The 15,146-nt window shown below is 43.5% G+C and overlaps 2 protein-coding genes across 5 annotated transcripts in view; one reads left to right on the top strand and one right to left on the bottom strand.

Annotated features, from left to right (window-relative positions):
• The window catches only part of ECM2 (extracellular matrix protein 2), an 87,799-nt gene extending 82,566 nt beyond the window's left edge, over window positions 1-5,233 (top strand). For all 4 annotated transcript variants that reach the window (XM_036991365.2, XM_036991363.2, XM_073228883.1 and 1 more), the window contains 2 exons: window positions 625-951; window positions 4,144-5,233. In XM_036991365.2, the coding sequence (XP_036847260.2) occupies window positions 625-951; window positions 4,144-4,309 (493 nt within the window). In that variant the 3' untranslated portion in view covers window positions 4,310-5,233. The remainder of the gene's footprint in view (window positions 1-624; window positions 952-4,143) is intronic.
• The window catches only part of CENPP (centromere protein P), a 274,606-nt gene that overhangs the window by 83,174 nt on the left and 176,286 nt on the right, over window positions 1-15,146 (bottom strand). The gene's annotated exons all lie outside the window — the stretch shown is intronic.

Here is a 15,146-nt window from a genome sequence, read left to right as displayed (position 1 = left end):
TCCTGGAGAGGGCTCAGTGGCCAGGCAGCTGCCGCGGCCAAGGGCCAACCTGATGGAGGGGACAAGTAGTGTGGGAAGGCTAGCCCAGTCTGTAGTGAGGGAACGGGCCTGGGAGGCAGAGCGGGGTCAGGCATCCTTCAGAAGGAGGGCAGAGAGGAGAGGCCTTATCAGCAGGATGTGACCTGGCAGGGCAGTGGTCTTCATCAGAAGGCACAGGGGAGGCTCCTGAAACAAGCCAGGTAGCTCAGCACGTTTCCCAGACAACCTTTGCTAGATCCCTCCGTTTATCCAGAAGTGCTGGGGGTCAAGTCAGCAGATCAGTGGTGGAACAAGAATGAACAAACCCCACACACCACCACATCCTTGTTGGAACCAGAGATGGTGTTAGGGACAGGCAGGCAGATGCTGGCTAGGACTTGACGTCATTCCTGATCTAAGATTGGCCTTAGAGATGTTGGGGGTCTGCTCTGGGTTCACAGTTGCCCAAAGATACGAGTTTTCCCTCTGAACTCGAGCAGACAGATGGGGGCAGGCCCCAGGCCACCCCATTTGCACCAGCCTGTCAGCACTGGGGCTCTCAGTAGCTGCTCTGAGGCCCCACCCTCCCTCCTCTCCTTGCTGCAGAAACCTGGAGTCGATTGACCTCTCCTACAACAGGCTCTACCACGTCCCCTCCTACCTGCCCAAGTCCCTACTGCACCTGGTGCTCCTGGGGAATCAGATCGAGCGCATCCCTGGCTACGTGTTCGGCCACATGGAGCCAGGCCTGGAGTACCTCTACCTGTCCTTCAACAAGCTCTCGGATGATGGCATGGACCGCGTCTCCTTCTATGGGGTATACCATTCTCTCAGAGAGCTGTTTCTGGACCACAATGACTTAAAATCCATACCCCCTGGGGTACCGGACATGAAAGCACTACATTTTCTGAGGCTGAACAACAACAAGATACGGTAAACTTTGGCTTTTTCAAGTATCAACTTAAATTGTTGTAGTTATCCACATGTATGATTAAACACCCACTGCATGACGTCTGGGATTTACTTTAAGGGAGAACAGTGACAGAGGCTGTCTTAAACAAGATTGGTACATGCTAAGAATTGTCGAAGCCAGATGGTAGGTGCAAAAGGATTCATTATATATGTTTTCTTCTAAACTTCCAAAGGAAAATATTTTAAAACAGACTATTATTACCTAAACTTGGAATCTTAGAGATAGGTTGAAAAGAGACTTCAAGGCAATAGATATGGTGCTGCTCCCACATATAATTTAAAAAACTCGAACTTGTAGAGTATAAAACCCACATATATGCTAAAATTAAAATGGCTTCTATCTAGATTTTTTTAAGGCAAAATTCTGAATAAATTCATTGAGTCCATGTCCCTCACTTCTGGGGATGCATTATTCTATGTGTTCAGTCTGCCTGCAAAGCAGGGATATGTCAAGAGTGAACCTGAAGAGTTTAGTGGTGCAGGCAAGAGGCAGGTCCTTAAGGATTATGCCCTAACTTCTCCCCATCTCTTCAGTCTGAAACACAAATTTCTGGAAAGAAAACAAAACAGAGAGAATCCAGATCTTACAAAGCACTGAGGGAGGAGTTGGGGCAGGGAAGGCTTTGTAAGATTCTGTATTAAATATTTTCGCTAAAATGCTTCATAGGAGGCATACTATCTATGCCTCTGACTGCAAGGCATTAGGAGGTGTGCCTTGTCTGTCTGTCCCTCTGCTGTGGGATCTCCGTGGCCATGTCTGGTGTCTCCACTAGAACCAGTGGCCTCTCTCATAGATGACTGCTGCTTGAATGTGTGATTTCCAAAATGCTGAATTCCTATTTTTGTCATTGTGACATTTGTTACCTGGAATTCCTCTGTAAAGCATTTTTTCTTATCAACAAGAGCCACTGTGTTACTCTGAAAGTTAAGATAAATGCTCAGTTCTTTCCTTTCAATTGCCAATCAGCGTAAGAAGTTGGCTATGAATCTGTAATGTGCCAGTGATGAATGTTAACTATATTTCCTGTGGGGATCACGTCACAGTATGTCTAAATATCAAATCACCACATTGTACACACCTTAAACTAAAACAATGTTAAATGTCAATTAAATCTTTATAAAGCAGGAAAAAGTGACACATACGCATTACACATGAATGAAAAAGATGATAAAATATAGTAAAATGTTAACAGTGGCTGCCCCAAGAAATAAAAAGAAATTGGTGGCTGTTTCTGCTTTATGATTTTGGCTTTGGTTTCTGCTCTTGGCTTGTTCTTCCTCTCTAGAGAATCAATGTACACTTATGGTTTTATTTATTCAGAATGTTTTAACTGGTTGTAATTATTATTAGTTTTAACCTCCCCTCTTTGGTGATGGCAGTCTCTGGGCAGCTCCTGTCTTAGGATAGGCCCCCATCAATCTTGGGTGGCTCACACTTGCATTCCTTACTAGAGACCTAGAGACCTGCACCAGCCTCACTCCTAAACCCCTGCTCCTCCTACAACAGCACTCAGAGGCCCACCCCTGAGCAACAGGCATGCTCCTGTCCAGTGTGTTGCTACTGTTTCACGGGCTTTAGGTGTACACCAGGAAATGTGTAGTACACACTGACACTCCTGCCCAAATGTAACATTATTATTTCTTCTGTTTTAAACTTGTTTCTCTGACACTGAAAATCTATGTTCCCAACAATATTAATATTAACTTAATGTTTATTACCTTACAGTATATACACAATGGTTTCAAAATGACAATACCATTATTACAACAAAAGTATTGTGTTAACTTTACCATGTGTTCGGCAGCTTTATTCGTGTTTAGAATATGTTCCTTGAAGGATGTACAGCTGAAATACAGTGGCTTTCTCTGTGACAATATATCAACAGCTTAATATTTTCAGATAAGTCATTAGTTTGTTTTTAGATTTTAGGAACTGCTATTTTCTATTTGATTACTATTATTTTTATTGTTAAACATTTATATAATTCCAAAGTTAAAGCTGTATAAAAAGGTATATTAAGAGAAGTCTTTATTCTATGCCTGTCCCTTACACCACATTTCACCCCCTCTCCATAGGTTAAATTTTATTAATTTTTAGCTTACCCTTCCAGTATTTCTTTCTACAAATATAAGCTCATATTCCACCAACCCCTCCCACAATTTTTAGATCACTACACAGAAGGATTTCTCTTCTCTCTAGAGAGAGAGACTGTGTATTTTTTATACTCTTTGTTTTTTAAAATGACCAGGATGTCCTGGTTATCACCCCATATCAGTATATAGAGAATTTACTCATTCCGTCTTACAACTGAATAGTATCCCATTATGTGGCTATTCTATTCAGCCAGCTCCTGACTGACAGACATTTGACTGTTCCAATCTTTTGCTACTGCAAATGATGCCCTAACATATAACTGTGTCAAGCGTCATTTTGCATTTTTCCAGTCGAACTTTGAGGCAGCTTCGTGGGAGGGGGATCACTGGTTGAGAGGGTAGAGCCCATACGTAGTTTTGCTAGACACTGCCATGCCTCTCCCCACAGCTGTGCTGCTCTGAACCCCTTCAGTGAAGTCTGATGCTCCCTAGCCTCATCCTCAGAACTTGCTGAGGAGCTTTTGGATTTTGTGTGTGTGTCAAATCTAGTAAGTGAGAGTGCCAGGATGGTTCCCACTCACATTACCCTTATGAACAAAATGAGCATTTTTTCACATTTACATATCAATTCAGGTTTTCTTCTGTGAATGCTAACCCAGGTACACTTTTTTTCTGCCCAGGTTTTAGGAAAGCTCTGTGTATTAGCCCTTTATTTGTGACCTAAGTCGCAAATACTTTCTCCAAGTTAGTTTAACTGCATTTTTAAAAAGCTGTAGCTAATTTATTAATCTTTTCTTTTAGTGCCAATTGAGTCATAAATGGGAAGATTTTTCCCCATATTTAATCCCCAGGGTATAACTATGCTTTGTTCTACTATGCTTCAGTTTTCACATTTAGATTTTTGACATACTTGCAATTTTTTCTGGTGTATAATGTAAGAAAAATATCCAATTTTATTTTAAAAAGAAAGATTTTTAAACAAATGTAAAACAACTTCTAAATTATGAAGGCCAAATATTAGGAGGACCATTAGTGACTTACATGTCTATCTTTCCTTAGGAACATCCTTCCAGAACAAATTTGCAGTGCTGAAGATGGTGATTCAACCCTGGGACATCTTCATCTTGAAAACAATTACATTAAAACAAGAGAAATATCATCCTATGCATTTTCATGCATAAGATCATATTCAAGCATAGTTCTTAAACCACAAAATATCAAGTAATCCAAATCCCCCTTCATCTTTTATAATTGTACTCATGAGTCTGTGGTACAGCATTTGTTATCAGTAAGGGACACAACCTGACTCGCCGTCCAGATGAACAGCCCAAATCAATAAGTGGCTTTCCAACAGCTGCAGAGTTTCAGCCTCACACTCCAGAAAGAAGCCACTGCGAAGTCCCTTGTGAAAGGCTCTGCACTGATGTCTAGACTAGGGGCTCCCTATGTCCCTGTAAAAGTTATGTGTGTTAGGGTTCAAAGCCAAGAAGTGTACAGCAGGAAAAAAAAAACACCAGGTAGAATTTATGTATTAGTGTTATTATCCTACTGTTAAAATAATATTAATTTTCTGTAAGACACTATGCCTCAATTATTGGCATAAATACACCTAATTACCAGCCTAAATTTAGTTCCTTCTATTAATTACATTGTAAAATTAAAACACTATTGTAATGTTAGTTTCCTGGTTCAGAACTGTACTATGTTTATGCATGTGGGTTATTAGCATTAGGGGGAGCTGGAGGATAATATCTGAATTCTATACTACTTCTGAAACTTTTCTGTAAGTCTAAACTTTCTGCACAAAACAGTAAAACAGTATTTTACTATCACCCTCATTATTCTTTAAACAAGATCAAAAGACTTTACGGAAAGTAGTGGAGCTTGCTTACAATATTGGGTAACTATCTTTGACTATAACCTTGTAAATGTAAACCTACTGCATGAAATTTTGAAAATTTGTCCTCCATTGGCCATTGCTGGCACATATCGTCCCTCTAATTTCCTCAAAAGGTATCCTTTTATTCAGTTCAATTTAACATAAAGTGATTACTATGTATTAGAACCTACTACCCAAACTATATAGCATTAAATTTTTCATTATGTAATAACCTCTTATATTTATTTATAAAATAATTTATGAAAGATACATATGGAAACAATGTCAACTTTTCTTGGTATTGGGTTCTATGCCTTGAAAAAGAACACCAGGTTAGGAACTTCAGCTCAGGTTACTCCAGCTTTTCAAACTTCAGTTACTGGGTCTTCCGCCCACTTTCTCACTACCCACTTCACAGAGCAGTAGTGGAAACCAGGCAATTAAAACATCTGGAATGTGGTGTGCACGTGAGTGCACCAGTCACTACAGATTTTCACATAAAATTGAGAGTCACTAGCATATTCAAGCAAAGTTGACTGGTCCCTAGGCAACTTCCAAGATGTGCATATTTGATATACCCCACTCGAGTTAATATTACTTTTAAGCCTTTCTTTCTAAGTGTCCTCTCTCAACAGCTAAGATTTTGAGATTACAACATGAACAAGGGTAATATGCTGCAGACAGTTAGAATCAAGGGCCAAAGGCTTATGTGTGGCTAAGAACAGAAGTAGAACCTTATGGGAAAAAAGCTGAGATTTATAACCAGTTTAGGAATGCAAAAGACAGACAAAAACAGAGAGACAGGGCTACCCACTCATGTAGAGAGCCCAGAGCAACCTGCTCCTCCTCACTGTGGGAGTGTAGACGCTGTGACATAAAAGCCCTAAGGCAATCTCAGCCTTTCACAAAGCTGGCATCTCAGACTGAAAAATGGGAGTCAACAGAACAAGCGCCCTGGAGCACACAGGCACCCCTCACTCCTGCCCTGTGTACCCTGACTGCCATCAGCCAGGTCCAGATGCTGTTCTAGAGACAGGGACTCTGCTCTCTTGGAATACACTGTAGTAGAGGCAGACAAGCTGCCAATTGGGCAGATGATCAAGGAAACAGCCTGCTGTGATGAAGCCGTAGAGCAGGGGGCAGCATGCAAGGCTGGGGTCCTGTACTTCTTGGGTTCAGGTGTGCAAGCTACAGGAGTCACAGGGCAACTTGGCCACCCCCAACAGCCCCAGGGTTACACTTCCTGTGTGGAGGGATGCATGCTGAGACTCTACTGTGTTCTCAGGGACACCCTGGCAGTGGCAGAATCTCTAGGAAGTCTGAAAGTCAGACTGACTGATGGATGCTTTATTGTTAAATTGGAAGATGCTTTTACTTCAACTGTTTTTATAATTTAAAAGATAGAATGTCAAGCATTGAATTTGTTTAGCCTTGAAACTTCATGCGCTGGATAGCAAGTTTGAATTCCACTAAAAAAAAAGTGATGAATGTCCTCTAGCAAATACTCTTTACAATATAATGTTAAAAACAACCAGATGTACTGTTTGGCCTAGAAATATGCTCTAATTACTAACACATATGTACTCTAAGGAAATCCTGGCCTAGCCATGGTCTGAAAACATTCATGGTGTGTCCACTTTGCACATATGTAAAAGGAATGCTAACTAGATTTTAATTTTGAGGTCTGGCTTATTGTAGGAGAGACTATTTCAAAAAGCACTGAAGGTATGATATGGTAAGACATGTACAGCCTGGAATGGTAAGGCAATAATTTAGGAGCCAGGACACAGGAGTGTCTGGCGTGGTCTCCACTGATCAATTTTGCAGTCATTTTGCTCTTTTAGGACTATTTGACTCAAACATAAAACGTTTGGGACAGATAAGTGGTCTCCAACACAGCTCATCACAGGTTGGTGGCACCTGGGGTGGGAGTAACCCCAGGGGATGTACACGCTCTCCCCTCAGCCCAAGCCGCTTCAGAAAGGTCTTGTTGCCCTGGCCTCCTTTTTCTCTGGGACCACTAAACAGGCACTCTAAATCTCACACCAGTTTCTAGGACTCACAGAAGACAATGCTGCCCACGCCCTGGTCCTCCCAGCCCCCTGCCCGGCTCTGCCTGTGTTCCTGAGCCCAGCTGGAGCCCAGGGACACTCTTCTCAGGTACAGGGGTCACCATGGCGTGGGCACAGCCAGTCTCCTGTATGCTAGGGCAGGAAGGTCTGGCTGGTGTGTCTGCCCTTTGTGCTCCAGAGCTTGGGCTGGGATTGGCCCCCAGAGCTGCTCCGTGACAACCAGACCACTGACCTCTGACAGGGGACACCAGGAAGGCTGGCTGTAGAATGCATGCGGTGGCTGTGGCCCAGCGCTTCAAGGCATAGGCAGGCTGGCATCCTGTCTATGCCAGGCCCTGCGGCTCCCCATGGAGCAGATAGGTCAGTGCTCTGCCAGGCTGGGGTACAGAGGAGGGTGCTGAGAGGCTGAGAGGACAGATCGGGAGCGAAAATGCTAAGCTGGGGTCTGTGCGGATCCATAGGCAAGGACAGGCACCAGGGTGTGTGAGGAGGGGCAAGGGAGCCCAGCCCTCCAGGTGGGCAGGCACCACCCTGGCATATCCAACTGTCCTGACCTCAGGGGCTTCCCGATGTCCAGCTCTACACCCTGCTGCTGACAGATCTGGCATATGAGTTAGGTTTGTACTGATTATTTCTTTGCATATGGGGTGTTGCATGGCAGACAAGTAGGGGGTATATCTTGTTTCTCCTGAAGGTTGCTAAGCTTAGAAAAACAGAGACAATTCATTTATTGGATCTCTGTATCTATGCCCAAAGGAGACGCTAACTGTTGACCCCCCAGGCTAAACATCACCCAGTAAGCTGACATTGGTATTAACACTACTCCTAAACAAAAGGGGAAGAAGGAATATTCAAAACCTAACCATTTTTAAATGAAAATTGAGAAACTGAACTGAAAAAGATTTCTATAGGGCCAGAAAATTAAGGAACAATTTCTCTTCCTAACATTCCCTGACATGGGCACTGGAAAGCACAGAGTGTACTTTGTGAACAATGAAGTTATGCTTTGACAACTGGTAATCAGTTTTCTAAGTCATCATTTTTAAACACCCTTTGAATTACCAGGTTCACAGATGCTGCCATAGAAAAATTAACTACTCAAAATCCGCTGTTTAAGTGAAACCTCAAAGGGCTGGTAAAGCACTCTGTGATGTCTCCCCCACCCTCTCCTTTATGCAGAAGATGGGTGGGTTTGCTTGCAAGAGAAGCACTCAGACAGTGAAGGATAACTGAACTATCCAACTCTCCACAGCTATGGATTCTGATCCTCAGGCAACTTAAAATTCAAGAACATTCAAAGCACCCACAAACACAGTGAGGAGCTTCTGCCAGCTCTAACCTATGTCAGATGACTCCCGGGGCCCTTAAGCTCTTGAAGCTTATGAAAAATAAGGTCTGATTCCTGTAGAAAGAAGACACATATGGTGATTCTGAACTGGAATCCTTACTGGCTGCAGACTTGACCAAGCTTAGATCTGACTTTGTTTCCTCCCTATGAGATTAGGGGGAATGACATTCACCTCACAAAGGTGCAGGGACAGTCAGGTTAGGTAATGTCCATGGCTACTGGACACAGATGAGGCGGGTGCCCATTCCTTCACTGATGTTATCAGGAAACCAGCAGGCTGGAAGGTCTGATGACTAGCTCAAGGCTACCAGGCTCTAACTATAATAGCTATGAATTATTTAAGGAAATGGATTCTTTAGAGTGTGAAATGCAGTGGGGAGAGCAGCGGACCAGCCTGCATTCCCCATGAAGGTCCAGGCCTGGGGGACCCTGCAGCCACACCAGTGACAAACCCTGGCCAGCAGCTTCTGACGTCGCTGCAGGCTCACACCCAAAGACAGCGCAGGGCGAGGCTGGGGGGAGCTCTGGGACCAGGGAGAAACTGGGTCTCTCAGAGTGGAAGCTATTTCTAGTTATAGACATGGGAATAGTGAAGAAGCAGAGTTTTTAGAAAAAAATCTTCATTACAGGGAAGAAAAGTCTGACTTATAAATGTGATTCACTGTGGTTGTTCTAAAAAGAGAGATACCGCATTTAGCTTCAAGCTCAGTCAGAGATGGCCCATGAGTGGGCCTAGGGGTACTTGCCTTGGCCTCCCCTTCCGCAGCCAGGTGGCACGTGGGGGTAGATGGCTCTCCCAGGGCATAAGTGTTTCATTACTACCCCTGAGGAACCTCAGCTTCAACTGCACTAATCCAGCGAACCAGACTGTAACCAGTGTCATCACATGTTAGTATATATTTGATCCTGCGTGTCCTAAACAATGCTTGGGCATATTCTATAATTTCTTACGTGTCTTTGCTTCTACATAAATAGGGAACTATTGAGACAGTGAGCTCTGTTGGAATTTGGTCTGTTCTATGCTGTTATTTGCAAAAAAGTGAATGTTCCTACACAGTAAATAGAGCTTGGTGACTACACAACTAAAAAATAAAGGCACGACTATTTCTTCTTTGAAGTTATGTTTCTCTTTCTATGTGAAAATGGGTAAAAGCTTACAGTCTAGCATATTTTTTCCTTTGCACAAAATGTGAAGAATGTGAATCCACACAAGGGAGAGCAGATCATATTAAAAATAACATGTGATTGCACTAAACACATATTAGTTTGGAAGAGAAAAGGAATACATCATGTTATTAAAATGCTATGGTGTGTTTCTAAGTAACAGAATCTCTGTGGTCAAATAAACTTACACTAAACCATCACTTGATACCAGCGCTCCAGAGCTCCTTTAAGTTGGAATCTGCTAAAGGTTCCTTTGTTTTACTAAGTTGAGAATTATATTCACCAAAATTACCAAATTTATATGTGACCTGTCTGAAATGCTAATCATGGTGTTCAGAATAAAGAATGCACTATCAATTCTACAACTATTTCAGGACAGCAGTTCTTAACTATGTGAAGGACGGACCCCTTTGAGGGGGTGATGGAAGCTTAGACAGGCCCTCTGTACAGAAAATACACATTCACAATGCTGCACATATCAAAGAATCCTCTAAGCATTCATGTACCCTAATCAGGGAACCTATCCAGGGCAACACTTAAAATAACTTGAAATAAATTTTATACATAAATAATTCTTTAGAGTTAAGGATAAGTAAAAGAGTTAAAATTAATTTAAGGCAAACTGCTTTTTTCCTACAATTATTCAGCAATATTTTTTTTTTTTTTTTTTTTTTTTTTTTGAGAGGGCATCTCTCATATTTATTGATCAAATGGTTGTTAACAACAATAAAATTCAGTATAGGGGGGTCAATGCTCAATGTACAATCATTAATCCATCTCAAGCCTAATTCTCGTCAGTCTCCAATCTTCTGAAGCATAACGAACAAGTTCTTACATGGTGAACGAATTCTTACAGAGTGAATAAATTCTTACATGGTGAACAGTACAAGGGCAGTCATCACAGAAACTTTCGGTTTTGATCATGCAATATGACCTATAAACCATCAGGTCAAATATGAATATTCATTTGATTTTTGTACTTGATTTATATGTTGATCCCACATTTCTCCTATTATTATTATTATTTTTATTTTTAATAAAATGCTGAAGTGGTAGGTAGATGCAAGATAAAGGTAGAAAACATAGTTTAGTGCTGTAAGAAGGCAAATGTAGATGATCAGATGATCAGGTGTGTGCCTATGGACTAAGTATTAATCCAGGCTAGACAAGGGCAGCAAGACATCCACGGATGCAGAAGATTTCTCTCAAAGCAGGGGGGGTGAGGTTCTGAGCCTCACCTCTGTTGATCCCCAAATTCTCACCTGATGGCCCCCCTGCGACTGTGCCTGTCTTAGGTTGTTCCTCCCTTGAGGAATCTTACCCGTCTCTGGCTAACCAGTCATCTTCCGGGGCCATACAGGGAAATGTAAAGTTGGTAAGTGAGAGAGAAGCCATATTGTTTGCAAAGGTTAGCTTTTTACTTCTTTGCAGATTTATGCCCTGTGGCTTCTATGCCCAGCACTTGTCTCGAGGTATCTTTACCACCTGGAGGAATTATGATACTCGGTAAATTCGATATGAGGCACGAATTCTATTTAAAGTTTGTAATTAGGAAGGAAGAAGAAAAGCTATAGATGTAGCATATGAAGGAAACTTGGGAGGATTGATTATTTCTTTGACATATCTTCTTGTATAGTACATTAAGTATGTATAGGTTTTAAACTACTAACTAATTTGCACACACATATTGACATAATAGGAATACGGTGACATAAACAAAGCAAATCTATAATTACCAGCCATCTCCAGTGAAGCCAAGAAAACCATTTAGGCACCCTAGGCATTTGTGAAAATTTATCTATGATATGATGGATATTTTCCAACTGTACTTGAACCATCAGACAAATTAAAGCAGCCCATTTCTGGGATCTGTTCACATCCCATATGTTCTTTTAACCATAGATAGTCTATAGTCATGAGATTTTGGGGTGCTACAACTTGCACCCCTCCCAACTCCTGGTTGAGTTCCAACAGTACAGATCCAGTCAAATTCGTTGTCTCACTGTATGCACATGCCAGCCTAGACATCTCCCTCCTCCTTCTTATGGCAAGTCCAGGAGATGGTGGGCTGGATGCAGCCACAACCGCAGCATCGTCCGGATCCCTGTGGAGGCTTTTTGATGATCATCCCCCGGCACGAGTCCTCCAGAGAGTGCTATTCAGCAATATTTTAAGACCACAGAACAGTTGGAAGAATAATACAGTGAATACCTGCATGCTCTTCACCTACATTCACTGATCAGTACCATTCTGTCACGTTTTCCTTACTGCCTCCTCTCTCCAGGTCCACATCCCTGCATATTTGTGGGGACTGGGCTGGATCATCCAGATGTAAGCTGTGGGTCTCACTGATATCCACCCAACACTTCAGCAGGGCTTAGACCGAGGACACTTCCTTATGCAATCATGTGACAACCACATTCCCTCACATCACCAAACCAAGACACTTAGCACTGATTCACGTCCTCTAACTTAGGCCATATTCTGATTCCCCAGTTGTCCCAGCAGTGCCTTAAACTGTTTTGTCTATGTGTGTGTCTTTTTGTGTCTGTGTGTATGGTGTATCTGTACATGAGTGTGTTGTGTGTCCATGTGTCAGGGTCAGCATCTAGCAGACTGCAGGCCAGCCCCTCATTTCCTGGGCTGCAATGGGGGATGGTCCCCCACCTACAGAGTGCCCACACCTATACCTGAAGAGTCCAAGCCAGTTACTGTGTAGAATGCCCCTAACCTGAATTTGTCTGATGGTTTTTTCATAATCAGATTTAGGTAAAACACCTGGGGTGAGGCCTCCACTCAGGCAACACCCTAAACTCCTTATGCATCATGGTGGGGCATGTCAGCTGCCTGTCACTGGTGGCACTGAGTTGTGGCTGATGTGGCCACCACCCCTGAGGAAGAAATGATCAGCAAGGTGCTTGGGTCCGTGTGGGTCTCCTGCCAGCCAGTAACCATCCCCTGGGTGGCCTCATCAACCACTGACTGAAGGTTTCTAACTCAATACTCCTACTGAGCAGTCAACTTTCTTCTATGAAAAAGCTCTGGCCCTTTTTACCCTCTTTTCTGTGCTGTTGCCAATAGGACTCTGCACATGGTGTGCTGTCAGCCATCATCGCATCCTCACTCTGCTCACACATCCGTCATTGCCCTGCTCCCGTGCCTGTCGTACACATGGTGTCTCGGGCATACCTATGCATCCCCTAGCCCCAGCCTGCTGTGTGCCATCTCTCCCTGGAACACTGGTCCTCCTCAGGAGAAACAGTCTTTGGAAACACAGATCTGGAAAGTAGATGAACTCACTGCTTTCAGGTTTTCCCATGGTGACAGCTAGGAAACCTATTTAAAACAAAACTATTATTCTACCCATTCCTTAAAGCACACTGATTTTTGAGGCACTACTTAATTCAGAGAGAATCTCCGATGGGTGAGGACGGGATCTCAGCTTGCAAGCCCAGAAACCCTTACCTGCACAGTACAGGGCAGGAGGCCAAGGGGAGGCCCAATGTCCATCTAAGGGATCCTCCTACAGCTTACCTGCAGCTGAACTGCACAGGACTCAGGGCCAGCTTCATCAGATTGATTTTTAAAGATATGCTGTAAATTTAGACATTGACATAAAATGTTCTGGTTTTTAAAAACACTGTATCCTCCACACAAAGCACACCTGCAGGCTGAGGAGTGCAAACAGGTCGTGCCTTCTGGCACAAAGTCTGCACAACCCGAGCCAGAGCCAAGTCCACGAGGGAGGCGCGGACATGTAAAACTACACACCAGGTCATCCCCTCCCCCATTCAGACATCCTTGTGTGAGCCGACCACACACAACCTCTGGGTTGTAGAGGAGCAGGCGTTCCCAAGTGAGGACTCAAAGCCTAGAACATTCTCAGGAGGCCCTGTGCCTGTGCATGACACACACGTCATTGTGTGAACAGCCATAGCCAACCCCTCGAATGCAGCCATGACACCTGTTGCCCATCATTCCACTGAGGCAGACTGGGCTCTGGCCCCACAACTCCCCAAAGCTACTGCATGGCCCCCTCATTAGCCATCGGAGCTGTAGTTGGCAGATGATCCCAAAGGTTCTTCTCAGTCCTGTGTGTTTGGACTCTGACCATGGTTCTCTGCCTTTGCAGCAGGAGAAGGTCAGGAAAGAGTTTTGGAAATTACATGAGAGTTTGGCTTAAGAAATTTATTTTTATTTTCACCATGGTTGGAAAATATCAGGTCATGCAAGAAATTTGTGTTTAAGTTCCTTTTATGGCAATCAATGCTTCTGTTCATAAAATGTCAGCACAGAGAATACCAGTTTTTCAGTTTTGTAATCTGTCTTATTTATAACATACTGTGCCCATTATTCATGATTTCCAAATATATTATTTGATATAGTAAAAATAATTCTCCAATAGTTAGAGCAAAGCCTGATGAGGCAAAAAGCAAACAATAAAAAAATAACACACCACACACAGAAAAGAATTAAGTCCTCTACACTAGACCCTGACAGGAACATAAAGTGGAGGTCTCTTCTTCACAAGGGAGGGGAAGAGCTTTAGGGAATAGCAGGTGCGCTGTTGTGCCTGGAATGATGACCTGTAGGAGCCTCCTGCCACACTGCAGAACAGGATGAATGACCCAAACACACTACCCCACCCCAATCACTCCAGGGCCACCTCCCTTCCCAAGTCTTCTGACCAAAGGCCAAAGGCAGATGCTGAGGACAATGGGCCACTCACACCTTCAGAAGGATGGGCACATGGCAGAGCCCAGGACTGAGGCAGGGCGGAGGCTGGGGGAGAGTGCTGGAGGGAGATGGGCTGCATGGGGGCACAGAGGCAAAGGTGCTTAGTGGGAACTGGCCCTGCAGGTGCTGCCACATAGAAGAGGAGCCACACATGAGCAAAGCTCCACTGCTCAAGAGAAGCTCAAACCTCATTCTTTATATACATCAATTCTACCTAACAAAACACATACACATGAGCCTCAAATGACAGATTAACGACTGTTCAAATGATTATAGCTGTGTTCCAAGTGGGAATGAGCCCAGCTGAACGTCTGTACAAAGACAGGATTTGTGGTATATTCATACAAGAGCGTTCCATGCCATAAGGACAGCAAACAGACCACTGCTAACCACGTGATCTAGATGGCCTCCAAACAAAACATCACATGAAGAAAGCCAGACACAGGAGAGAATACACCATATGATGCGCGCAGGTGAGCCAGGAAATGGTGCTTAAGGGCAGGCGGGAACCTCTGGGAGGGCAGGGATGCTCTATCCAGGCTCTTTGTGAAAGTTAAATCGAGCTGTACCATTACGATGTGTTCACCTTTTTGTTCTATACTTCAGGGAAAAGTTAAAAAACAAAACAAAGCACTGTACAAGACAAACACAATTTTGCCCCAGGGCTTCCCACCTATGGCCACAGCTCTGACAGAACTCAGGTTAGCAAGTTCAGTTCAACATTCATGGTGTCCCAATCTGTCAAGGTAACATACATGATCTCAACTACACATAACAGAACAGGTGGACATGTAGCATTCCAACCATACAGGAAGACCATCACCCCTCAGGCGCTGCCCTGGAGCAGGCCTGAAGCTCAGGG

Source organism: Manis javanica, chromosome 2 (assembly GCF_040802235.1).
Source record: "Manis javanica isolate MJ-LG chromosome 2, MJ_LKY, whole genome shotgun sequence".
NCBI lineage: Eukaryota > Metazoa > Chordata > Mammalia > Pholidota > Manidae > Manis > Manis javanica.
The sequence above is the reverse complement of the archived record's forward strand: the minus strand, read 5'-3'. Positions and strand labels throughout refer to the sequence as shown.